At 38.4% G+C, this 27,200-nt stretch overlaps 1 protein-coding gene across 2 annotated transcripts; it reads left to right on the forward strand.

Moving 5' to 3' along the window:
- Positions 1–1,781: 1,781 nt before the first annotated feature.
- On the forward strand, positions 1,782–26,832 carry pax3a (paired box 3a). 2 transcript variants are annotated; one of them, XM_060905314.1, is made up of 9 exons: positions 1,782–1,866; positions 2,291–2,526; positions 3,060–3,189; positions 3,528–3,671; positions 17,096–17,295; positions 17,812–17,977; positions 18,606–18,829; positions 24,152–24,415; positions 26,630–26,832. In XM_060905314.1, exons 1-9 carry the CDS (start codon positions 1,782–1,784, stop codon positions 26,645–26,647), a joined length of 1,467 nt encoding a protein of 488 aa, XP_060761297.1. In that variant the 3' UTR covers positions 26,648–26,832. The 2 variants fall into 2 exon arrangements, with proteins under 2 accessions (XP_060761297.1, XP_060761298.1); XM_060905315.1 differs by having other exon boundaries at positions 24,152–24,410; positions 26,630–26,664.
- The last annotated feature ends 368 nt before the right edge of the window (positions 26,833–27,200 follow it).

A 27,200-nucleotide genomic window follows, 5' to 3' on the forward strand; every position in this document is an offset into this window, starting at 1 on the left:
TAGGCTGTTTTAAATATTTTTAAAGACAGGCCTGCAGTCTTTATAGCCTTTTTGTATTTCAATGACATTACACTAAGTCATACTTACAATGCGTCTTATAAACCAGAGATAATATATTCCAGAGTTTGCATGCTCTGAAATTCATTTAAAAAAAAAAAAGCCCCGTGCGTGTTTGTTGTTCATAGCGATGCATCAGGTGGATGTGTGAAAAACTGTCCCCAAAGTGAGTATTAACTGCCATGTCTCTTGCGCATGTTGCGGACTGATCTGTATAGATTTGCGCGCTTTATCCGCATCTCTCCACGCAACCTGCGCAAAACCGACTCATTATTCAGTGAGACTTACAGACCCCGAGAGACCAGGGATTTAGTTATTTAACTGTCGACACGTCTCTGTACAGATTATTACCGATGACAGCTGACGTATTTGTCACATTAGTTCCATAAGTGGACAAAAAATAAATTGGGAAGCGTTTAGCGCAATACAAATGTAACCGATCGTCATTAAGAAGTGAGGTTATCTTTCAACAAATGTAGACGTAATGACCAGGAAGTATTCGGCTACTGAATTTACCTTCTGACACATTTATTCTCTTCTTAAAAAAAAGATGTGTTCAGTGGCCCGGAGTGCTAAGTAGACTAAAATTGTATGTTCCTGTTGTCAGTGATGAAGAAAAAAAAAGAAGAAGCATTGTTTTAGTTGATAGCAGTCTTCCAGTCCACTGATCGATCGAGAAGTTTCCCGTGTACAGGAAAGGACTGAACTGACGTGAAGCTCTCAATGAGCTCTACAAAAAGAGGACCACTATATGTTATAGAGGACATAGAGAAAAATAAAGCTCGTCCCCAACTCCAGCGCACTTAGAAACAGTCCACAAAGCACAGATGGATAGAGGAAGTAGAGTGAGTAAAGATGGGATGCAGAGAAGCAGTGAAAGACTGAAAGAATAAGGTGCATAGGCCTACTGAATGTCACAAAGGTATAAATAAATACTCTTCACAATTGTATCCCTTTCTTACAGACAGTTTTTAGGGCCCTAGAGGCGTCATATCCTGCTGGGAGCCGAGCGTTGTACTCCTTTCACCAGACCTGTATTACTACCCGACTCTTTAAAAATGTCCATAACTATACTAAAAGTGCAAGATCGCATCTTATACATATACTTTATTAGCTATTGCTGAATTAACCCGTTGGCATAGTTCACATATATTTAATAATCAGGGCACTTGTGATAGACCTTATGGAATCAAAATAACAGACAGAATTCCCCTCATTCCATCATTCAACCATCGAGAACTTTTCTAGATTGATCATAGACGTTTTATCAGTGTCACATCTCGAGGACACAGCACGAGAAAACTTGACAGATTTGGACCAATCAGAGAACGCCATCGTGTCTCAGGACCCTCCTTCTCTCAGCCAATCACAGGCCTCGGTGCGCTGTTGGGACACAACTCCTCAACTGATAAAATGTTTCACTACCGAGCGCCGACTCAATCCACAACAAGTGCGTCCAAACAGCTGCGGAAAGCAGGGCTGACTTCTGAGTTTTATTGCAGGAACAGCAGTTTCATAGTCTGGATATCTCTCGATAACTTCGAAGGACTTTTCTGAGTGATATTTTTGATTTTCTGAGGACGTATCACAGTGACATCTCATCGGCCTCACAGATAACGGACAGCACCGACACCTGACCTTAAATAGATTCCGTCTGGATCTCTAAATCCTCCGTTAATTCCACTGTTAAGTGGTTTCGTTGCCGTTCCTTAGGAATTCGGGACATGGCCGCCTTAGCAGGGGGCATTCCCAGGATGGTGCGCCCCACGCCACCCCAAAACTACCCAAGAGGGGGCTATTCGCTCGAAGGTAGGGCATTAGCATCACTTGCTTTAATACAGTAGCCACAGCTTTTAGATCTTGCATCAAAATAGTTGTTCTCATCTAATGATTGTTAATACATTAGATGTGGAGTTGATGTACAGTCATAAAATGTCGCTTCTTTAACAGTCAACTATGATCAGAAATTAAATTGAATGATATAAAACTTTTTGGCAAATCCTGGAAGTGGCAGTGCAGTTGCTTTGTGGAATTGGTTTTATGAAGGCTACTGCTTCTAATGCAATAAAGTTTTGCAGCAGATTTTATTTTATCGATTAAGAAAGTTTTGATTATTATTATTATTATTATTATTATTAGGGCTATATCACATCTGGTCGGCATTATAGTGCTTAAATGATGATTACCGCAGCAGAAGAAAATGACAATAATAATGCTGTAATATTTCTTGCAGTTTCCACACCTTTAGGCCAGGGCCGAGTAAACCAGCTCGGCGGTGTGTTCATTAACGGACGCCCCTTACCCAACCACATTCGCCATAAGATAGTAGAAATGGCACATCACGGGATCCGACCGTGCGTCATCTCGCGCCAGCTGCGCGTCTCACACGGCTGCGTGTCCAAAATCCTATGCAGGTACCAGGAGACGGGATCCATCCGCCCTGGTGCTATCGGAGGTAGCAAGCCGAAGGTACAGCATTTGTGACTGAATGAGTTCTGGAATAATATTCAGAAATAAAACTTGAATATATCTTATTACCAGATTAAGCAAAGTTTCGGTTCCCTATAACGTTCATCACGTCATCCAAAATGTTATCATCTCCACACAAAAGGACCATTACATAATATCCAAGACACTTACATAATATCTAAAACACTTATATAATATCCAAGACACTTAAAATACAAAAGAAATGTTTAATTTCTTAGACATTGAAGCACTTTGCAACGAGTTTTTACGCATCGTTTTATCCAAATTTCACTGTTTTTGAAATTTTTAAATATGATTTTGACGGAATGACGCTCAGCAAACCTTAAATATCATGTGAGTAAAAAAAAAAAATCAGTTCTGTTGAAAAATATAGATAAAATATTATTAGTGAGAAGAAAGAAAACTTTTGTGGAAAGAATGCGAACTCTCCACTTCATTACATCACTGCAGTTGATATTTCAGTTTGGTTGACACTGACAGTGATTCGCTGTGCAAATGTTTATCAATTAAAGCAGAACACCAGTCCCGACGTGGATAAGAAAATCGAGGAATATAAGAGAGAGAACCCGGGAATGTTCAGTTGGGAGATCCGAGACAAGCTGCTGAAAGACGGCATCTGTGACAGAAACAACGTGCCCTCAGGTACCCGGTCTAGAATTATGCCTTTCTTTTTATTTATTTGTTTTCCTCACCTATGCATCTTATACAGGATGAGGTAAATAATTAATTTCCGCTATAATAAACTAAAAATTATTAGACAAAAGTAGTTCGTAATATTAGTAGTTATTAGGCAGGGTGTGTGAATGAGGTTGTGTAAAACTTTATGCAAAAACATAAAAGTGCATTGAAATGAATAATACAAAGTGTAAATAAAAGGAGAACAAAACAACGTTTTGAAAATGTTTTATTATTATTTTTATTACAGATATCATTTCTATAACCACAGTGGATTGTAACTGTTATAATGTGTTGCTCTCCAGTCAGCTCGATCAGCCGCATACTGCGCTGTAAGTTTGGTGGGAATGGGGAGGATGAGGAGGACGATGATGAAGTTGAAAAGAGGGAGCTTGAGGAAAACGAAAGACGTGCCAAACACAGCATCGATGGTATTCTCGGAGACAGATGTAAGTTGTTTATTTCTGCTTTTTGATGTATGCGCAAAGCTTTGCTGCTATAAATGGGAGCATAATGGTATCCAGTACAACTGATTTAATGAATACAGCGACGTTCATGCAGCGCTTTGGCAACACAACTTACTCTGTAAGGATTATTATTATTACTATAATAATAATAATAATAATAATAATAATAATAATAATAATAATAATAATAATAATAGTTGTAGTAACAGCAGCAGACTTGGCAGTATGAGGAAGAGGCCTAGTACTAGTGCAACACGTTGGCAATACAACCTGACACAACTTACTTTATAAGACTTTATTACTGTTATGTTGCTGCTATTGTTATGTTTTATAGATTATGTATTACAGATTATTATAGATAGATGCATTATATATGTAGATTATCTATGTATTATTAAAATTGCAGATTTAATTGCACAATAACAACAATAATAGTTGTAGTTGTTGTTGCTGCTGCTGTTGTTATTGTTGTTGGTAGTAGTAGTAGAAGAATTCTGCTTGAATTTATTATTATTATTATTATTATTATTATTATTATTATTATTGTTGTTGTTGTTGTTGTTATTATTATTGTTGTTGTTGTTGTTGTTGTTGTTGTTATGGAATGGTCACGGTTTATTACAGTGTATATTGTGTAATGATTAAAAGATAATTAGTGCACCGAAAATGAGAAACTTCCCGCTGTAAGGCACACAGATGTGCAGTCCGCAGGGCTGTCAGTTGCAATATGTTTTTAGGCTACGGTTTGGACATAGTAAAATATAGAGCTTAAGTAGCTGAATGAGCACTGAAAAAACAACAACAACAACAACAACAACAACAACACACACACATACAAAAAAAATATACTGCTCAGTGAAGTCACATTTAGATCCAAAGAAACAGATGTGTAAAAAAAAAAGTATATACGTATACTTCTGGTTATTGGTTAGAAAGTTCCAGGTTAACGAAACGGGCCAGGAAGCAAAATGTGCAGGAATCAGTTAATCAAACATTTGTCCAAGAGTTGCGCGCTGAAAGGCGGCTCTGCGGTGCACAATTGGACACTTGAGGATGAACTTGAGGAGACAAAAGCGCGCGAGTCCATGAGCCTCACGCTCCGCTTTCACGTGCACAAAAGCGTTCCTTTGTGCGCACAAAGGACACTGAGCTTTATAAAAAAAATGCAGAGAAAGGCAGAAAAAAAAGGCCTAACAAAAAAAGACGCTGAGAAGACATTACAGACGGCCAATGAGAGATGAATTATTCAGCAAAGGGCTTTAATGGCGGGCGGTTTCGCAAAGTGTCCGGCATCGATGAAAAAAAAAAATCAGTTTATATTATGCGCAAATAATAATAATAATAATAATAATAATAATAATAATAATAATAACGGCACACTTTAGAGAGGAAATGAACGATAACTTCAGCAGTTAAGCTGAAACAAACAAGCAAAAAATTAAGAAGGAAAAAAAGACCAAAAAAAACCCAGAGAACTAAACGAGTCCTAACACTTGACAGCAAACCTGTCAGAGGCGACTTTTCGATTTTTAATAATAAAAAAAACCCGCCATATTATTCCATAATAAGGTAATTACGAAGCTTTTGTTCCACAACAATTTGAATTCCTATTAAATATATGCATCAAACAAATGTTGTCTAAACTGCAGACCAAAATATGTTAGGCATTTACGCTTTCCATATGTCGCTATTTAGTGGTATGAAATGTTTCTTGAGGCTTAGGCCTATCGTGGATTTTACAAATTATATTTAGTTAATAACACAGGTTATTAATCCCAGACTCTTCTCTTAGATGTAAAGTGTAACTTCCGCACAGCCAGCAACAGCCGACGGGTAATACTCGTTTCTTTTCACTGGGGAAAAAAAAATCTGTCTGTTTAAACTTGGAACCTGATCCAGGCCCCCAGGTTTTTTTTTTCTTTCTTTCCTTAACCTCCAATTCTTCAGGTTCTCGGGTAGACGAGTGTGTTTTCGACTTCGGGTCTTCATTAGACCTTGGTGATTAAGTGGGATTGGATCACGTTCACGAGAGCACCACATTGTGTTCTGTGATCATCATTAAAACCCCTACCTGCTTGATTAAACCTCTGCCTCTTTATTCGTCTCCACTTTCAAAGCCCCGCCCTTTCGTCTCCGCCCACCTCTCTCTCTCTCTCTCTCTCTCTTTTGCATCACGCGCGGGAATCAGTTCCTAATTATTTCAACAAGCTACTCTGGATAGTCTTTTGTAGATGCAGGACTGATAAGAGTTTATGAAAGAGTTGGACAAAAACAGAGCTTATTAGTACAGTTAAACAAGATTAGCTGTAGAGGTCAAGTAAATTGTCACTGTTACACAGAATTATACAGATTAAAAATAAATAAATAAATAAATAAATAAATAATGTTGCTTCTCACTGCAGAAAACCTATTATAGAGTTGTGTATTTAGGGCTTCCAACTTTAAGCAATTATAACATTCTGGAAAGATTACAAACAAACAAACAAACAAACAAACAAACAAACAAACAAACAAACAAACAAACAAACAAACAAACAAACAGATTAATGTATAGTGGTAAATGTAAGCTATAATCTACTGTTAATAAGAATGTAATGATGTAATGAACATAAATATGAAAATAGCTTAAGTCCCACTAGGCATAAGTTCCCATTAATACTTCAACACTCAGAAGAGTTTATTCAACATTAAGTTTTTTTTTCTGCTGACTGACAAACAATTAACTTTTGTCCAAATGCAAATGTGCGCGCATCATAAAACTCAAACCCTCCTCACTGTGTCCTGATCTCTACTGACAGACTGTAAAGTTTTTCCCTCTTTTGTCCTTTTAGTTTATTTACTGCAAGGTGGCTCAGGAGAATCTGTATTTCATTCTGCTGTCTCTTTCAGTTGGGCTTCTGGTTGTTACTCCTTTTTTTATGGTGCTCAATTAAAATCTGAAAAGGGCGTTTTCAGTATCAAGTGGGAGTGTTCTGACCAAATATTGATTAAGTAGGTGCTTGAGTCTATAGTTGTTAGTGAGAAGGCCCTGTTGGCCTGCTGCCCCCACTCCTCAAAAACCTATTGTTGGGGTCTCTTTAAGTGCTGAGATCAAAGAATGCGCTTTTAAGATTTATTTGTCTGGGAAAAGCCAGGGCAGTGAAGCAGCAGGCTGAATCAGTGGAGCATCACTGTACTGTAGCAGTGAAAGTTTCATTCACAAGGTGCTACTGATACTGCTACTGGTGGATATTACTGGTTGGGAATTTAATGATGCTCTGTCCAGTTCATGACAGGATACATATCTGTTTATCTGTTTTCTTTTTAATTGTCATTTATTTAGAAGAACATCCTGCTGAATTTGTTTCCCACTCTTTTATGTTTCTTTACTGAAAAAAAACATATTATGATGGCTTTTAAGTATTCCTGGGACACAAAGCTTATAACATATTTCAATACATTTTCAGGATCTTAAAGAGGGTCTTTTCCAACTTAACCTGTTGGGCTATGATGTGTAAATTAATAAAGATTTTTTTTCCACAAAGACAAGCTTGCATGAGTGCACCCGCTCTTTTCCCTTATACTATTAACTTTGGGAAAGCTGACAATTCTCGAGCCTCATTTAGCTAATTAAAAGTAACTAAAGTCATCAAAGAGCAATGGCCCCAGCTCTCTCAGACTTTCATTTTATGGCGGGCAAGAAAAGAAAACTCAGAAATACAAACAGTCAAAGGGATCAAGTTTTTTCTTCTTTCTTTCTTTTTTTTCTGAAGGGAGTCCTGCCGAGGCCAATTGAATAAGCTTAGTGCCTTCAGATGTGCCATGGTGAACGCAGTCAACATGTAATAATTAGTTTCATTGAGGAGCATTCCAACAATCTGCTGCCATTCTCCTGAGGCTATTGTCCCTCCCACAGGCCAATAGCCAGGAAGACAGAGAGAATCAAGTGCTAACAAAACATGAAAGAAAGCGAGGAGGACTTTGTTTGTGTAAATAAAGTGGGGGGGGGGGGGTGCTGGCTCGCCACTATTCTGGCAAGGAACTCACTCAATAGCGAGAGAGAGAGAGAGAGAGAGAGAGAGAGAGAGAGAGAGAGAGAGAGAGAGAATGAGGTTGTTGTAGATTTGAGAATAGGCTTTGCATCCCTTATATACAAACTGGAACAGCTAGAAATATGTTATCTGAGTACAACAGCTGACTTAATTTTTTCCGCTTTCACTTCTTTGTGCAGCTTTTTGGGGGGCAATTATTTTTTTCTAGTATGGTTGTAAATTCCTGATGCATTTTGAGTGTACATTTGTGTACAAAGAGAGGGGAAAAAGAGGGAGAAAGAAAGACAGAACTGTGTCCGTGATCAATAAACAAGGGGCCTAGTCTTCCTGCTGGAATGCTTTTCTCAGTCATGACTCCGAAGCCCTGCAGGCAGAGAGATGCAGCAGTAAATTCATCCCTGTTCATCCCCCTGTCCCCTCTCTCTCTCTCTCTCTCTCTCTCTCTCTCTCTCTCTCTCTCTCTCTCTCTCTCTCTTTCTCTCTCTCTCTCTCCTACTCTTCTACATGTGGAATCAACTGAATATCAGAACACAGTGAACTTCACAAATACTGTTATCATAACATGATTGAAGATAGCTAACATAAATTTAAATTTTGTAGGAATTCATGCCATTCAAATAGTATGCAGCTACAAGTGGTTAAGGTTAGGGAGAGGGAATTAGTGCTTGGTGCTTTTTTAAGGACTTTATTTTATATCAAAATAAATAGCACATATTTTAGCTTTCATCATAATGCAACTAATATGATAAACTTTGTCACTAGGAAATTACTTGCTTGCTCTACTGCACAATATCAGGATCTGGTATTTTTGTTTTAACCAAATCTATGCTTTTACAACATTTATAAATGAACATTATAAAATAAACAATATATACACAATATCCTAATTGATTTTTTTTTTCTCAGAGGAAATCACTGTGGCCTGTGAGTCTAATTTTCATTACATGAGGAATTTTTGGGAAGTGAAATTTACTGGCAGTACTTTCTAAGAATATCACGTGTCATACTCTTCATATTTCAGGGCTGTTCCTTTTTTCTGCTCAATCCTCCTCTGTTTGTCTTTTCTATCAAGAAAGTACTCTTTTGTGCTACAGCTTTAAATGAAATAAACACACACTCACTCACACACATACCCCAAGTTTATCTGCAAATGAATGCTTGACTCTATGCTTCATTGATTCTTCTTTCTCTTGTGGCACCAGCATTGTGATCCTCTGATATTAATTCAAAGGACAATTAATGAATGCAGGCCATCTTTGAAGTGGGGTTCTGGGGTTGCGCCCAGGCCTGGCCCCTCTGAGCTGATGGACTCCCCTCTTTCACTCCAAACTTCTCTCAAAGACAGTTTGAAGTGGCTGAAAGAGAAAGTGAGCAATGGAAGGTCAAGGAGAATAGGCGCTCCTCTCCAAATAGAGCTCTCTCTCTCTCTCTCTCTCTCTCTCTCTCTCTCTCTCTCTCTCTCTCTCTCTCTCTCTCTCTCGCTCTGTTCTTTTGGAAGTATTAGTGCGAGCAGAGGATGAAAAGGAAAGTGGAGAGGTCGAAGGGGTAGGGGCCAACCTATAAACACACACAATGAGATGGTTAATTGAGAAAAGCTAGACAACGTTGTCAATCACTTAACTCGAAGAACTTCACTTCTCGCTCTTATTTCTCTGTGTGATTGTGGAACTTGGGAGAAGCACAGACAGAGAGACAGAGGGAGGGAGAAAGAAAGAAAGAAAGAAAGAAAGAAAGAAAGAAAGAAAGAAAGAAAGAAAGAAAGAAAGAAAGAAGTGTGGTGTCTGTGAAATGGAAAGTAGACATAAACAAATACTGTTTTTCTTTTACTGGATGTTGTTTTTCCCTAGTTTTGCCACTGACAATTTTGCAGTAATAGCTGGGAAGTATTTGTAGACAGGATCACCTGATTTGAGACAAACAACTATTTTTTGCTTTGAAAATTAAAAGCGTTCCACTGTCAACATGTTTGCATTAGTTTAAAACATTTCCAATGGATTCTAACTATTGTGTAAAAAAACAAAAACAAACAAACAAACAAACAAACAAACAAACAAACAAACAAACAAACAAATTGCACATGCTTTTATTCATTAAGGTTTTTTAAATGAGGACAAACATAAAAAATCTAAAAGTGAAATGAAAAAAGATTTACAGGATAGCAACTGCAACCTGTTGAATTTGGTTCTTTAAACTTTCTTTCTGAAAACTTCATTAGGGGTATAATAGAAAAAGTAGCAAAAAGCTCTGCCCTATTCTCAGGTGTATTTTCTAACACAAAAAATGATTTAAAAAATTTATACCACAGTCTTGATGAATTCACTGATTGGTCTGAAAGTGCTGATTAATTGTCTATAACAGCAGTTCTGACAATACTGCTGGCTGTAAGGCAAATCACAGGTTTATATTAATGAGCTTATGATGATATGTTAGCGTTTCTGTAGTAACATCTAATTCACAGAGACTTGTGTGGTAGAAGTCTAAGAATTAACTGATTAATTCACAAAGTATAAAGTCTAATGATTTATCTCGTGAAGTTTTTTGTATGAAAACATATGGAATTTATGGAAGTAGTCTCAAATCTCAGCTCTTCTTTTAAATTCAGTTTAAAGCAAAAGTATAGTTTGTGCTTTTTAGAGTTTTTTAGTGGCATTACAGTACAGGCTGTGATGTTTGTCTTACTAACTTCAAGAGAAAAAGAAAGGGGCTGTCAAGGAACCAGCTGTTTACATTACTTTTTTTTTTAACTATAACTAGAAACAGATATGTATAGTATGACATATTCTTTCATTAATTTAAAATTATAGTAATTGACTTTTTGTGCTATAAGTGTAACCTACATCAAAATTAGTAGTATTGACTTGCTCTATTTTCAGGATAATTACAGAACAATGTATTAGTTATCTCATCATCATCTCATTATCTCTAGCCACTTTATCCTGTTCTACAGGGTCGCAGGCAAGCTGGAGCCTATTGTATTAGTTATAATAATTAATAATTATTTACAAATATTTTAATTAGGAAGGTGCATTATATACAGTAGAAATGTGCTGAGTGGATGTTTTCCATTCTGCTACTGAGCCCTGCAAATTTGAGTGTGTAAAGTAAACAGAGAGCTAGAAAAAAATGGAGAACTGGAGGGTGTAGAGAAGGAGCACCTTGTCCACTTTCTGATCTCCAGAGAGTGTGATCCATACCTGTGCTGGGTCAAAGATGAGCCCTGGGTCACTGGCTGAGCAAATGCCTTCTCTGCTGGCAGCCAGGGTTAAAATAATGTTTTGCCTTACAATGACAGGTAAATGGAGCTTTGGGAATAAGTTCTTCATGAATGCAGCAAGAATTTCTTCATACAGTTTGTTTAAGCAGAAAAAATGGTCTGAGCAGTAAGATTTAAAAAAAAAAATTAAAACAACATTTTCAGGCAGTGTATTGGAATAGTTTCGTGGGAATGTCGAACTTGACTTTACACAGAAAGAGTCTAAAGATGGTTTAATGAGTTTAGTCTATTTAAGTAAATTATCATTTAAATTATTTCAAATAATTGGAAATCGGACAGGAAATTGTGACATTCATATTATAAGTTTTTTTCCTCTGGGTAAAGAATAAATTGAAGGTGTTCCCTTATAATACTCCCACAAAACACACTAAATGTACATAAGAAGATTTAATTCAGTGAACATTTTTAAGGCTGGTAACTTAACTGTACAAAATACAACTTATTTAGTGCATATACTTTTTTTTCTTGTACAAAATAAATTTTGGCATAATGATATGGATCCTGGAGGCAAAAATGATTCTTCCTGTTTGTGTTTCTGGGTGTGTTTCGTAGTGTATGCATGTGTGTGTTCTCTCTCTGCTCTATATGGGTGCTATTTTATGAATGTGTGCTCCAATCAAGCATTTCCATGCTATAATCCATGTTTCTGTGTAAACGTGACAGTATAATACCGACTGCATGCTGTGTACCCGTAATGCCTACTTTTTCCACTTTGTTATTGCATTAAATCAACAATAATATGTTTATTTGTTAAAAATCCCTGGCTTGTAGCGATTTAAATTATGGGATTTTCTCTTGGGTGTTGCATAATATCTTAATTAGGATCAAATGTTGTAAACATGTCTTAAAAATATTTTTCTTTACTTTTCCAATGGCCTCTCCTCACACCACTCTTTCTCTGTTTATTTTTTCCCCGTTACTCTGTCTTTCTCCAGCTGGAGAGTTAGTATCTCTTTAGCAGGCCGAGTGCCTCCCAAGTTCCTCCCTCTTAACTAAATGCCAGCCGCAGATGGACTCATAATCAGTCTCTTAACTATTCTTTCCTCTGCATCTGCTGGACCTCTATATACTGCTTAATACACTCCAACAGTGGCACACGGGCCCAAGAGCCCAAAGGGCCAGGGCTCTTCCACTGAGCAAATAAATGCTTCATTTGTCTCTTCTGCCTTTTGTTTTGTTTGCTGAACACATGTCACTAGCTCAATTACCCTGCCATTTAACTGCCCCTCAGGAGGAGATGGCTCTCCCCCTACTAAGAGCTATAAACGGCCCAGATGGCTACTCTCTCTCTCTCTCTCTCTCTCTCTCTCTCTCTCTCTCTCTCTCTCCTTTTTCTTTTTGCTTTATTTTGGAAGTTTTGTTTTCCCACCCTTCTCCCACTGATTTTCTTTTCTCTGGATATGAATCCTTTTTTTCAGCATCCTTTAATTTTGGGGGGTTTGGCATAATCTGCAGTCATTCAAATGACATTTTGCTGGCTCTGTCACTGAGGGTGAGGTTTACCTCTTTTACTTAACATATTTACAGAGAAAGTGTGACGCCGGGTCTCTGTGCGGGTGTGCATAAACATAAAAAGGGTTGTGTATATGAGAAGCACGCTATGAGACAAATACTGAGTAAACACTGCAAAATTGGAGCTCCAGTCATGCTTCCAATAGTAACATGGCAAAGTTAACAAAGTCTCCTCCTGTTGCCATCACCACTGAATGTTGTGCTCATGTTGCTATTTGGATCAGTGTGGAATTCTGTCTGCCCTAGTACAGAATTCTTATGTCCGCAGGTGGAACCCATTCAACAGTGTAGTTCTCTCTCTCTCTCTCTCTCTCTCTCTCTCTCTCTCTCTCCTTTAGTCCTCTTCTTCCACTCTGATGGAGGATTGATAAATAGTAAAGCTGTGCTTAGGTCTATAGAGTTTTAACCGTTTTTGTCCTTTGTGTCCTGTGTGTGTGTGTGTGTGTGTGTGTGTGTGTGTGTGTGCGTGTGCGCGTGCGCGTGCACTCCAGGAGTGACTGCTCTGAATACAAATACCCTCCTCGAATAGAAGGCATGCACCTTGTGTCAGATTAATGAATAGCCTTGCACTGTGGCAGCGGGGGAAGTATTGTTGTTCCTGCCTCCACAAACACAGTGAGAGAGCCTGCATCTGCAGTACCAAGCCAAATCAGACTATACAGTGAGACTCTGCTACTTTCTCCTCTCAAAGAAAAAAAAAAAGTCTTACTTCTGTCTGGCAGCGCAACTTCATTTAAAAGCCTAATTTCCTCTTATGTTTAGAAGTCAGGTGGGAAAACACCATTTATCTCTGCTGCTCTCTTAAGTGAGCTGTTCTAGCCTGATTTGGATGCATATGAAAGACAAAGACTTACAAGAAGTGAGAAAACAAAAAGAGATGGAAATGGAGTAAGATAGACAGAGTTCTTCCCCCAGGATCTGTCTGGATTAGGAGTAATAAGTGATGGAGGAGGCGTTCCGGTGAATTCCTGGTTTTGTAAGTAGGCAAAAACTCTGCAGGAAACCAACCAGCACTTCCTATTTCTCGGACTGACTTCCTAACAAAGTCCATGTAAACACACTGATACACATTCCATCTGTGTATCATTAGTCCATCCATCCATCCATCCATCCATCCATCCATCCATCCATCCATCCATCCATCATCACAAAATTATGTTTTATTGGAGGTTTTAAAAAACAGTGACATCTATGAGAGGGGAGTTCCCACATGTGGCATAATTAATAGCTAATGACATCCCATAAATGCCTTTTAAACATTATTTAGATTCAATTTTAGGTTAGTGGGCTACATATTACAAAACTTTTACAATTTAAACAACAAAAAGAGCATAGTAGCATTTTTACAATACTTAAGTTAATTCAAGATAGCTTCATTAGCACACGTATAATAAATGACTACTGCAGTATATGAAAAAGTAAGATTTTGAAGAACAAGAACACCATTTGATTTTTATGCTGTTCTCTTAGTCAAGTAGACTTTGTTGGAAGACTACAAAAGACACAGTATTTCCAAGTATATCATACGTGATCTATCCATATATAGGGAAGTACACAGAACACAGACAAATACATTTGCACACACACACACACACACACACACACACACACACACACACACACACACACACACACACGTGTGTGTGTATATATCTCTTACCTTCCCCTTTAAGCCCCCATCCACACGTAAACCCCCTGGCGATGGTGAAGGAAAGATCGGAGGCGGCCCCCTGCTGTTCCCCCATTGGCCCCCACGTCCTGCCCCCATTGTGCCCCCCCTTGTGCCCCCTCCCCCGCTGGGCAGGTGACAGCGGCCCTGAATGCCCGCCTGCCCAGCTCTGATGGATCCTACAGATGGAGCGTGGAAATCAGAGTCCAAAGCCTTCAGCCACAGGCTTCTCCATATAGGCCAACAAAAGACTCCCAAATAACTCCCTGAGAAGGATAGAGCAAGAGAGAGGGAGAGAGAGAATGGAGGATGACAAAAGTAACAGTGTCATTTACTATTAACTCACAGCCCATGATGGAGTGTTTTTGCAACAGTTGCAGATAATAAAAACTCAGAGAAGAAAGATGGGAGAGAAAGGAACAAGGGAAAGACAAGTATTGAGCTTTGAACTCTGTAGTTAACACTTAGCCCCTTCTCCAACTGTTACTTTCCTCAAATGTTGAATCATCTTTATTTTTGAGAATTTGTTGTTTTTAATTACAAGCTGCATGAAAAATCCAAAAAACTTTCTTCCTTGCATGTCTTTGCCAATCTATCAAATCTGCTAGCGCCCATGTGAAAGTGATAATGTGCTGCATTCTGTACTGCTCTCTGTCATTTTCCTCTCTCTGTTTCAAATCCTTGTGAGATGCCTCGTGAGACCCATGCTGGCAGAAAGTAGCAGCATTTCCTGTATCGCTCCTTAAGCACAGTGGCTCTCCTGCTAGCATGACTTCTTTCTTACTTTTACTTAAACCTCCCTCTCTCTCTCTCTCTCTCTCTCTCTCTCTCACACACACACACACACACACACACACACACACACACACACACACACACACACACACACACACACAAGCACTTGAGGAATTTATTTTCAGTTCATATACTTTCTTATCAGGTCAAACATCAAGACAAGATTAATTAGTTACAACTTAAAACAAGTTTGCATTTTGTGCATGCTAATATTAGAGCTGCATATATTTTTATTGTCATTGCTAGCTACCTATGACATTATCCATCATCTGTTAGCTAAAGTTAGCTTTCATAGTTACCTCAAATGTAATTCAAGCTGTGAGATTTGCTTTTAATATTGGTAGGGATAATGAATTATCACATCAAATTAGTGCAAAATTCCCACAGAACATTTTGTTAGCGTACATATAGTCATAGTAAATATAGATTAGTACCAACTTTGTGCTGGGTACTCATTTAATGCTGACTTGTAAAAAATAATAAAATAAAAATAGTTAAAAGCAGTAATTGAAATATTTGGGCAAATCTGCAATGGGAGGTGACAATGCTTTAACATGTTATGATGTGGGCACTTGTGTAATTTTTTCACTTTCATTTTTTAACACAATATGACACCAAATGTGTTGAAGACAACATTTGTAATATATTTTTCTTCTGTAGCATGTTTCCAAATGAAGACATTTGGGTGTGAAATAATGTGTGGCTTCGGCTTGGTTTAACTGTAAACTGGAAAATTACAGTTTTTTGACTGATAGCATTAGTGCCGTTTTTCATACCCTTTTATGCATGGTGACACTGTCTTTAAAATAGTGATAACACAAAAAAGTATTTTGTTAAATAGTACATTTATGTGCAAATTATGGAATAGTTGATTGATTGCATTGAAGATATTTAGCAGGTAAAATACCCAAATATCTATGATCAAGATATTTTATCAAGAATATCTATCAGCTATCATAAGCAGCATAGCCATGCCTGGTCAACTGTTCCCACTCTTGCGGGATCAAACCAGAAAGATATGGGGAGAGGGGCGAATGAAAGACAGGAGCAAGAGAAAGGTATGGTTGGTGTTGGACGAAACAGATGCCATGTTTGTGCATTGGGGACTGGGGATTTTGAGGCGTATTATTGCACAATGGCAGGCTGTCACGCTAGTTTGAGAGGCCTAATCATTATTTGATAGAGAGCCCCATCCCCGCCTCCTTAGAGATGCTGAGCTCCAAGCTTAAGAGCAGTCTGAATGACCCGTGAATAAACACTGTCCCACACTTACAGAGAGCACACACAGTGTGCATGCATGCATGCATGGTTGTGTGTGTGTGCGTGTGTGTGTGCACGCATCTACATGTGCATGTGCACATTCAAATTGGCTCTAATTAGCTATGGGAAAATCACAATATTATTTGCTAGAAAAGATAACAACTGTTGATTCTGTGCAGTAAATCTGAAAGTACTGATTGCAGATTATTTATGTATGAGTGGTTTTGATATCTTTGAGTTTTTTTAACCTAATGTTTCTTTTTGCTACCATCGATAAAGCAATAGTTCTGCAATTTTATAGACTATTTATTATCTGTAGTGCACATGTGATTGCCATGGCCAATAATTAGATGCACATGTTTAAAATTAATTTATATTTGAAGTCTATAAAGAGCCGATGATAAATAAGTTAATAAGTATTTATGTGGATTGCTTTTATAAATTCTTCAGTCAAACGTATTTGTGAATCAAGCTATAAATTTGCATAATTTACCCATTTAGAGATGAGTCTTTGTCGGGAAGTATTTGGAGTTACGTTTGTACATGAAGTGAAGTGATGCCAACACTTCAAACATGGAAGTGCCCAGTGGGTCCCACAAAACATTTGGGAAAATACAAGTAACCAGAATTTCTTTGTGCCAGTGTATGAAAGTTGCATAAAACTACATAATAAATTCTTTTGTAATATTTTCTTTCATATCTGTCTAAAACAGAACTGTGGAAGTAAAAATTTAAAACATAAATATATCATTCTTATTCGACAGCACTTTGTCTGTAAAATATATATTTGTGTTCATTTTTGCAAATCTGCAAAGGACTGAGGACTTAATTTAGATGACATGACTCTGCAATGTGTGTGTTTTAGCGAGCCATTCGGATGAGGGTTCAGATGTAGACTCAGAGCCAGGCCTGCCTCTGAAGAGAAAACAGAGGCGCAGCCGCACGACATTCACTGCTGAGCAGCTTGAGGAGCTGGAGAGAGCTTTTGAGCGCACACACTACCCCGACATCTACACACGAGAGGAGCTTGCCCAAAGAGCCAAACTTACTGAGGCGAGAGTGCAGGTACACACACACACACACACACACACACACACACACACACACACACACACACACACACACACACACACACACACACACACACACACACACAGAGTTTCTATCTTCCCTCTTATGAAATAACAAAGCCCAACCAAACACACTGCCATTTATTAATTGCCTTTATTTAAAAACTCTTGAACCCTGTGAAGTATGATCTCAGTGGCTGGACTCGTGATTTATGTGATGTCATCATTTTTTTTTTAATATGGGTCACACAAACATACTCCATCACACAAACAATCTCTCACACATGCTCATGTGCTTACACAAGATTCTGCATGCACATATTCACATGCACTCTGACGATCCTACACTCTCACACTTACAAATTTAGAGAAGAACAGAGTGTAATATATTTCACCGAATATACACAAAGGACATATATTTCACAACTCTCATACTTTTTGCACCCACAGGAAAACAATAGTTCAGATACGTTGGACATCAATTTTTTTTTTTTGATGTCTTGGTTTGTAGGTGTGGTTCAGCAACAGACGGGCTCGCTGGAGGAAGCAGGCAGGAGCCAATCAGCTGATGGCATTCAATCACCTGATTCCTGGCGGATTCCCACCATCAGCCATGTCGAGCCTACAGCCTTACCAGCTTCCGGAAAGTCCTTACTCTGCTTCCTCCATCCCACAAGGTGGGCCAGATGCCAGTTTCAGGTCAAACTCCCACTTAGTCAGTACACCTGAAAAATGAGAACACAGTGGCTCTATATATTGCTTATGGCAATGCTGTCAACTGTATTCATTTATTATTATTATTATTATTATTATTATTATTATTATTATTACTAATAATAAAACATTTATAAATTAATTTATCTAAAATTTATATCTGGAATTTATGTATTTCTGTGAAGCTAGTTTGTGACAATGTCCATTGTTAAAAGTGCTTGACAAATAAAAGTGAATTGAATTACATTGAATTGAATAATCAGTATCATTTATCATGTACCCAAAATCACTTTATCAAACAGAATTACACAAAGACAGAAAATAGCAAGGGGCTTGTTGGATCAGTAATTAGACAATTTGTTCTGGCATGAATTAAAAAAAAAATCAACATATGTATCATGCACATTATATACATCGCAATGCCAGTAGCTATCTACAGTATGCATAAAAGGCTGAGTTTTTCAGGGAGCAACACTTTTGACCACTTACATGTAAAATGGCAGTTAAGGCAAAAAATGCCTAATATGAATACTGCCTAACATTCCTGTTTTTTTTTCTGCTTTCCTTGCTGTCTTCCTCTATATGTATCAGCAATGTCAGAACAGGCCAGCACAGTGCACAGGCCTCAACCTCTTCCACCGACTTCTGTACATCAGAGCAGTCTGGCCACTGCCCCGGGAGCCCAGGATGCCACTTCAGCCTATTGCCTTTCTTCAGGCCGTCATGGCTTCACAGGCTACTCAGACAGTTTTGTGCCTGCACCGAGCCACTCTAACCCGGTCAACCCTGCTATCACCAATGGCCTCTCAACACAGGTCAGTGAGCTCTTTCTGAGATAGAATTGCACATATATGGTGTTTCATTATTTGATACAGAAAATAGTGTGCTTGTTTTATGACTTGCTTACTTGCAAAGCGCATCGTGATTACTGGCCATATAAATCAATTTCTATTCCGAACTATTAAAAAACCAACCAACCAACCAACCAACCAACCAACCAAACAAACAAACAAACAAACAAACAAACAAACAAACAAACAAACAAACAAACAAACAAACAAACAAACCCCACAACCCTGATGCTATGGTAATAGTATGGCCATTCTTAGACTGGCAAGTTTGAGCATGTCTCAGTGTGGGTAACTGAAGTTGTACTTCATAAACTCAGAAATATTCAATGTGTTGTAATGTGCATTGAATATAGCAATATGCCTGATCTAGTTTAGTTATGTGTTTTGGTAAGATGTTCTAGTTATGCACCCTTGCTTCAGTGGATAATCTCACCTGAATACTGTAGACTGGTATCTAAAAACTGCTGGTTAATCATAAAGACTGTGCTCATTCCCTTTCGGGTCTGGTTCCTCTGAAGGTTTCTTCTTCATATAACCTCAGGGAGTTATTCCTTGCCACTTTTTCATTAGGGCTCTGTTCATTAGGGCCCATCCATATTTCTATAAAGTTGCTTTGTGACAATTACTATTGTTAAAAGTGCTAAAATTAAACTGAACGGAAATTTTGGGTTGGGGATACGAGAGACAGACCTGCAGTAAATGAAAAGTGAAGTGCTGTGGGCCTCCACAGCATGTTAAGGCATTATATATATATATATATATATATATATATATATATATATATATATATATATATAAAACTTGTCCACTAGCTATCATGGTGACTGATACAGTAGTAAAAAGAGAAGAAAGTGAAGGTTGGAGTAGAAGTAAACAAGTGGCAGAAGGGATGGTGATGAAAATGAGAAGCGAAAAGACAATTATGTGATTACACACTCATTGGCTGCTATCTCCCGTGGTGAGCACCATGCGCGTCTGTGCTAACAAGCGGAAAATGAGCTGCTAAGCACCTCAGAGGCGCCTCTTGCTCGATCATATGCGTGACACTCTGGAAGCACATGCGGAAGTCTACTATGTTCTTGATGACTTAAAAAGAATTAAACAAAGAACTTATAGTCTCGTGGTGGGAAGCATAGATGTGGGGGTGTGGAAGAGTGTCGAAAATGTTGCATGTGATTCTGTTTATGCAGTAGAAATTAAGGGCCTCGCGGGACTTTTTGTGATTACGTACAAAACAGCGTGACAGAAGGCATATTTATGTCTAAATATAGAAATCCAGAAATAATATCTCACAACGATATTCATTGTCATTGAATGTTGTTATTGTTTGGTCTCGTAGCAGTGTTCGCTGTTGTGTCATGAGCATACTTCCAAAATAATTGACTGATTGTAATGTTTGTGTGACTTAATTGTCCAACACAGATGAGATAGCATTGCATTGGAATGTTTGAGTGAAAAGTCCTCAGTATTGAGACTGACCCATCACAAACCATTAAACATGGGGTTCTTGTCCCTCACATTCATAGAGAATATGGTATTGCCATTAGTTTGTGTGTGTGTGCATGTGTGCATGTGCGTGTCCTAGGCCTGAGCTGATTAGTGGTCTTCTGTCTTCTGTTGCCGCTTGAGAGCAAGAGCTGCTGGGTGTCACGATGAGGGCACAACTCTGTGTCTGTGATTCTAATTATGGAATGTTCCAGATCCTTAATTAATTGAAATGAGAGAATTTATCCTTCATAATGTACTGTGTAATTTATGCAAATGACTCACTTTATTACTTAATTGTTTCATTTATACCTTTATTGAGTGGTTTAAGGTAGGGCTTCATTTGATTCACCCTGCAGAGGTTTCTTTATGGATTAAATAATTTGAATGGTTAACTATTTACCATGTTTATCATTTATGTTTATATCAATACTAACCTTGATAAATAAAATGAGAAGACTGCATCAGTTTTAATAGTCAAACAAAAGTATTTTGCTGTTAGAAAACTTCATTCAGACACATTCCAATCTGTGCAGAATTTTGTGTCTCTTGTTTTGATTTTGTTATATGTAAGTGGACTGAACAGTGAAGCCATTCTGGTTTTATATATTAAGTATATTACATGGTTGCATGAAGATATGAAGTTTATCTTTGAGTGTTGAATATATATATATATATATATATATATATATATATATATATATATATATATATATATATATATATATATATATATATTCACTAGTGAGTGATGCAAACAAGTGATAATATTTTCAACATGAGAAGATAAACTTCATATCTTCATGCCACTGTGTAATGTTCTTCATATTACACGGACACATTAAAAAAAAAAACCCTGCAAGTTAATAAAAAAATGTTCATTTTCAACCAGTTCGCCATTTTGACAACACGTGTCCAGTCAGCAGGAAAATACTGGGAATGGCATAATTGGAGTGAACTATCAGAAAATATGTCACTCAGGTCCGCCATGTATTTTGTGTGAAAAATGCATGTTTTTCAACATGAGAAGATAAACTTCATATCTTCAAGCCAATATGTAATTTTCTTTTTATTATAGAGACACATTCACAAACAAAAAGTACCCAAATTTATCAAAACAATTAATCAATTTCCTCATGAGTGACATATAGAGATTTATGTCACAGTTTTGGATCTCCATGTCCCAGATGTAGCTCATATATATATATATATATATAAAATGGACAGATTCATAACATTTCCTGGCTATTAGACAGAAACCAGACAGACATGCATGGTAAAATTGTGAACTCAAGTTTTTGGCCATTTGTGTAAATCCTGTCTGGATGTATTATTGCATTGTGGCTGGGTGTCAAGTGTGTGTGTGTGTGTGTAATTGTTATTAAAGAAGTGGAGTTGTCATGTGCTACAGCATGGCTCAGCTCACTTGCCCCATGGGTAAAACTCTTACATGTCTTGTGAATAATCCAGCACATACCAGTGTTCTGTTCACACCAGGCCTGCAAAAAGCACCCGCATTCTCATGCCATAGCACATAAGCTCCGTAACCACTGCAAACCAGAGACACCGGAGATGCATATACATACGTATTCAGTCACATTCATACTCTCAGCCTTACGCCCACACATGCATTCTGATCTAACAATCTCCCTATTCGTGTGTCTATAAAAAGTCACAAACCACACACACACACACACCAGTTAAATGGGCTGAATCTCTGTTTATCCTATTTCATAACATCAGATTAGATCACTACATCATTTAGATCATTTACGTTTTGATTTACATCAATTACATTTTTACCCCCACAATCCCCGCTCTCATTTTTGTGTATGACTCAGATACTGATTTTCTACTGCTTCACATGCTTTTCTGGATCTTGACTATTAATTCAGTGGTATTGTTTCCCGTATTGTAAATTTTTTTTTTTGGTCACTGTGATAGTTCAAAAAGCACTTTACACAATATATACTGTAGATACACTGGATTTAGCTTTCCACCTTAGTAACTCACATATATTCAAAATCATATGTTATGAGGAAGCTTTTTGTCAGTGAACTATGTGTGTGCTCTTTGGATTGTGCTTGAGAGTTCACCTCACGTGTAGACATGTCTCCCCCTGCAGCTAGGTGAACCAGGCTTTTTAACCTCCATGTGGTTTCCATTTGTAAAGCATAACACATCAGCATGCTCCTCTCACACACTCCGGATCCCTCTGACCAGGACCCTGTAAATTACCTACTGTCAGTGTGAGCATGAGTGTGTGTGGCCTCCAAGGTGGGAAACACACCACTTCACTTCAGTTGAGTGCAGGTTGTATTTTTTTAAATATATAATAGTACAGCCAGTATTCCACTCTTATATTGCTGAAGCTGCAGTTATAGTGTATTAAACATTAAAGAATTATAAAACAAATTTAAAAGAATTAGAAAATATTAAATTAAATAGTTCAAGAGGTTGTCATAATAATTATAAAGATTTTTAAATAAGCTTATATGACGTTGTGACGTTGGATCACAGACAAAAAAAAAAAAACTAATGACAAATACGCGTAAAAGATAGAAATATACAGTGTGTTTGTATGTGAAAATGTCGAAACATTCTCGTTCTCTCCTGTCTGTTTCTTGCTCATGTTCTACATGTGTGTGCTCATCCAGCTGTTTAAGATGAATCACTGGAGGGATTTCACGACCCTTCACAGAGGTTGTAAAACTCTTAACTACATGCATTCATTCAAGTAGACATATAAGCTTCTCTCTCTCTCTCTCTCTCTCCTTGTTGCACATGCTGAGTTTAATTCACTCCGTTGCAGGCAGACCACAGATCTATGTCCACTGTCCCTTCTCTTTTCATTTTTCTCCATAATTTTCTTTTCTAAACGATGCACTTACATAAATACATACCCTAGCACACTCACAGAAGACCATTTTTAGTAAAATCTTAGCAGGGTAGAAAACATAGGGTAGAGAAACACAACACAAAAGCTCTCTCTCTCTCTCTCTCTCTCTCTCTCTCTCTGTTATATGGGAAATTATTTAAACAGGACCATGTGTGTGCTCGGATGGAGAATAATCAGAGTCTTATGGGCCATGAGTGAGTGTGTGCTGGTGATCTCAGCTTTACCCAGACTGCTTTTCATTAATGATTAGCGGAGCGAGAGAGGGAACCTCCCTCAGAGCCAGGCCAAGCTTGGCCCATCAGTGCTGGCAGTGATTGCCCTCTGGCACTGATGCCACAGTTAACATCCCAGCTTTCCAAATCTTGCTAACACTGAGATAAATGGCTAAATTAGATATGAAGATGATTGGCCAATGTCCCCTGAGTCTTTTTGACATTGTGATTGTGGTTTCATTTTATTGACCCTTGTTGGTGAAGAAAGGTGATTATGTGGTGAATGTTTTCATGTTTCTCTGTACTGCTTCAGCATTTTGGTGAAGATAGAGATTATATTTATATTGAGTGGGAGAGATTTGGAGAGCTAAATCTGTTTTCTCTCTAGTAAACTGAAAGTCTAATCAAATAAGAGGCATACTGCATGTACGTGGAGCAGGACATAGTACTGCTGGGTAGATGGACAAATTTTAGAAAGTATCTAATCTTGCAATCTGGTGTCAATGTAATCCAAAGATTATATTGGCTTTTGTAGACTTTTCCAATATGTCTTCCTATATTTGTGTGCTATATGATACTCATTATAACTTTTTTTGTCCTTTTCCCTTGTCTTCATATCTTCTCCTCTCCTCTCCTCTCCTCTCCTCTCCTCTCCTCTCCTCTCCTCTCCTCTCCTCTCCTCTTTGTCAGGTGATGGGACTGTTGAACCCAGGAGGTGTGCCTCACCAGCCGCAGGGAGACTTCTCTCTCTCCCCTCTCACTGGTTCTCTGGAGCCCAGTGCGGGCATGGCTGCCAGCTGCCACTCATCACAGAGACTGGAGTCTCTTTCCGGACTGGCCAGCATGCCTTCTCTGCCCAGCTCACAGTCTTATTGCCCGCCCAGCTACAGCTCGCCTGCCTACAGCGTCGACCACATGGCACCGTACCAATATAGCCAGTATGGGCAAAGTAAGGTGAATAACACTACTGTTTGCTGGTGTGTATTTGTCTGTGTCCACACTTAGATCTGTGTAGTGAAAAAACTGAACCTATTAATGGCCATTCTGTAGTACTTATTTTGAGGTCCAGAAGGGTATAACAGTATAGCATTAATAGGAATTCAGAGACAGAACAAAGAATATTTCTACATTGCTTTGTTGAATTACTTATTAAAGCATAACAAGAATTAGTTAAAAAATTAGCAAACATATTAGCAGATTCCCTAAGAAAATAATTTGCAACGTTGCTATGTTGTTATGCCATTTAATTCCACTGAAGTGTTTAAAATGTAAAACTATAAGTAGATACAATTATATATATACACACAGAGATAACCTTTATACCCCCCCAACCACTTATTCTATTTATTATTTTAAATTCTGTGTTTTGAAATGTTTTGTGGAAATGTGTGTGTGTGTGTGTGTGTGTGTGTGTGTATGGGTGCTACCACTGCAGAATAATTGCCCTATTGGGACAAATAAAGTATTACTACTACTATATATATATCTCATCTCATTATCTCTAGCCGCTTTATCCTATTCTGTAGGGTCACAGGCAAGCTGGAGCCTATCCCAGCTGACTACGGGCGAAAGGCGGGGTACACCCTGGACAAGTCGCCAGGTCATCACAGGGCTGACACATAGACACAGACAACCATTCACACTCACATTCACACCTACGGTCAATTTAGAGTCACCAGTTAACCTAACCTGCATGTCTTTGGACTGTGGGGGAAACCAGAGCACCTGGAGGAAACCCACACGAACATGGGGAGAACATGCAAACTCCACACAGAAAGGCCCTCGCTGGCCACAGGGCTCGAACTTCTTGCTGTGAGGCGACAGTGATATATATATATATATATATATATATATATATATATATATATATATATATATATATATATATATATATATAAACACACTCATTACTTTTTATATCATCACTCTTTCAAATCATATGTACTTTGTCCATTTTCAGTTTTCCACATGAACGCATTTGAACAGATTGCATTCAAATTAAAGTATGGTTTATTTCTTAATTTTCAGTACTTTTCACTCTAGAGCAATGCTCATTTTCCTTCGGTGAAAGTGCTGACATTCTGAGTTGATAGGGTTATTTTCCGAAATGCACTTGAACCTGGCCAGTGAGTGATTACAATTATAATAGCCTCAATTTGAACAAGTAACAAGTAGATGCCATCATGGGTCACAACCCAGCATGTGTGACCTTTCACGACCCATGTGATGAGTTTGCCTATCTACCTTAGGAGTCCATAAGCTAGCCATGAAATGACCTCTAGGGTAACGAAGATATTGCTTATTACACACACAGGCACAGACACATGAAAGCAGAAATGAAAGGAGCAGTCAGTTGTTCATTACACACACACACACACACACACACACACACACACACACACACACACACACACACACACACACACACACACACACACACACGAGAAGGCAGAAATGAAAGGCGCAGCCATCACAAAGTATGTTTGACAGATCCAATGAGAGGATTGGAATGGTACAGACCACATGTTGAATGCCCTATATGACGCCATCTTGAAATAATTAATTTGCCTCAGTCAATGGCTCATACACTAAACCAGCAGTAGTGTGTGTTTGTGTGGTTTGGTGTGGAGATGTGAATGGGAGTTGCTGGTTTGTACTTTTTTGCAAGTAAGGAAACGTTGGTGTGCACATGAGTGGGTAGTGCTGGAGAATTGAGGGGTGTTTGTATTTGCATGTGTATTGGGGAGGGGGTTGAAGAGGGCTTTAGCAGGAGTAAAATAGCCTGTGGCAGCTACTTATTAGAACCATGTGTTTTAGTCAGAGGTCAGATCCTGAACTCTTATTGATTGTCGGACATACTCCAAGTGACGCTGGGTAGAGCTGTACAGTGCATTGTAGCACTGATCAGGCCTCCTCTAGTAACACACACACACACACACACACACACACACACACACACACACACACACACACACACACACACACACAATATGGTACCCAACCTATTGCTTCAACAATCCACCTGGACCCTTTTCTACAGAGGAAACCTCTCCTATTCAAGACATAATACCTCCATCTACAGGCTGTCATGTGCCATAAAACTGTTACTAAATTTTTTCCTCTCTCTCTCTCTCTCTCTCTCTCTCTCTCTCTCTCTCTCTCTCTCAGGTGCCTTTCATTATTTGAAGCCCAACATCAACTAAGCAGGAAGAAGTGAGCAGTAGAAAAGAGGGGACGTTAAAATGCTCTGACAGAAACCACCTGCTCTTCAGCTCATCTCGTGACCTCTGACATCCACTTCCAGATCCATGCCTACCCACAATCCCCCTGGCATCAGGATGGTTCTGATCCAGCCGCACCACACACTCATGCTGGGTTGATTCTCATTCTGAGTGATTCAGGTTTTGTGTGGATGATAAGGACCAAAGGACCTTTGTGGTTAGAGCTCCATTCCATGTCTCAAACATCCAACACAAAGCTTACTCGACCATTCCCAAAGAACGCCATGTAAGCAGTGAGGGAAACTGAGAGGTGGACAAGGAATTTAAAAAAATTTTGAGAAATGAAATTAAATACTGATAAAGACTGGATATTTAACCTGAAATGACCAGCAGGGAAATGTGTAGGGTAAGATTGTTGAAATGCCTTCATCTTTCAGACAAAATACGTTACGTTGTCAACAATCATAAGAAATTGTTGTTTGACTCATGATGTGTTTGGGAAAATAAGGGCTCCTTTT

This window comes from Neoarius graeffei, chromosome 23 (assembly GCF_027579695.1).
Source record: "Neoarius graeffei isolate fNeoGra1 chromosome 23, fNeoGra1.pri, whole genome shotgun sequence".
NCBI classification, from domain to species: domain Eukaryota; kingdom Metazoa; phylum Chordata; class Actinopteri; order Siluriformes; family Ariidae; genus Neoarius; species Neoarius graeffei.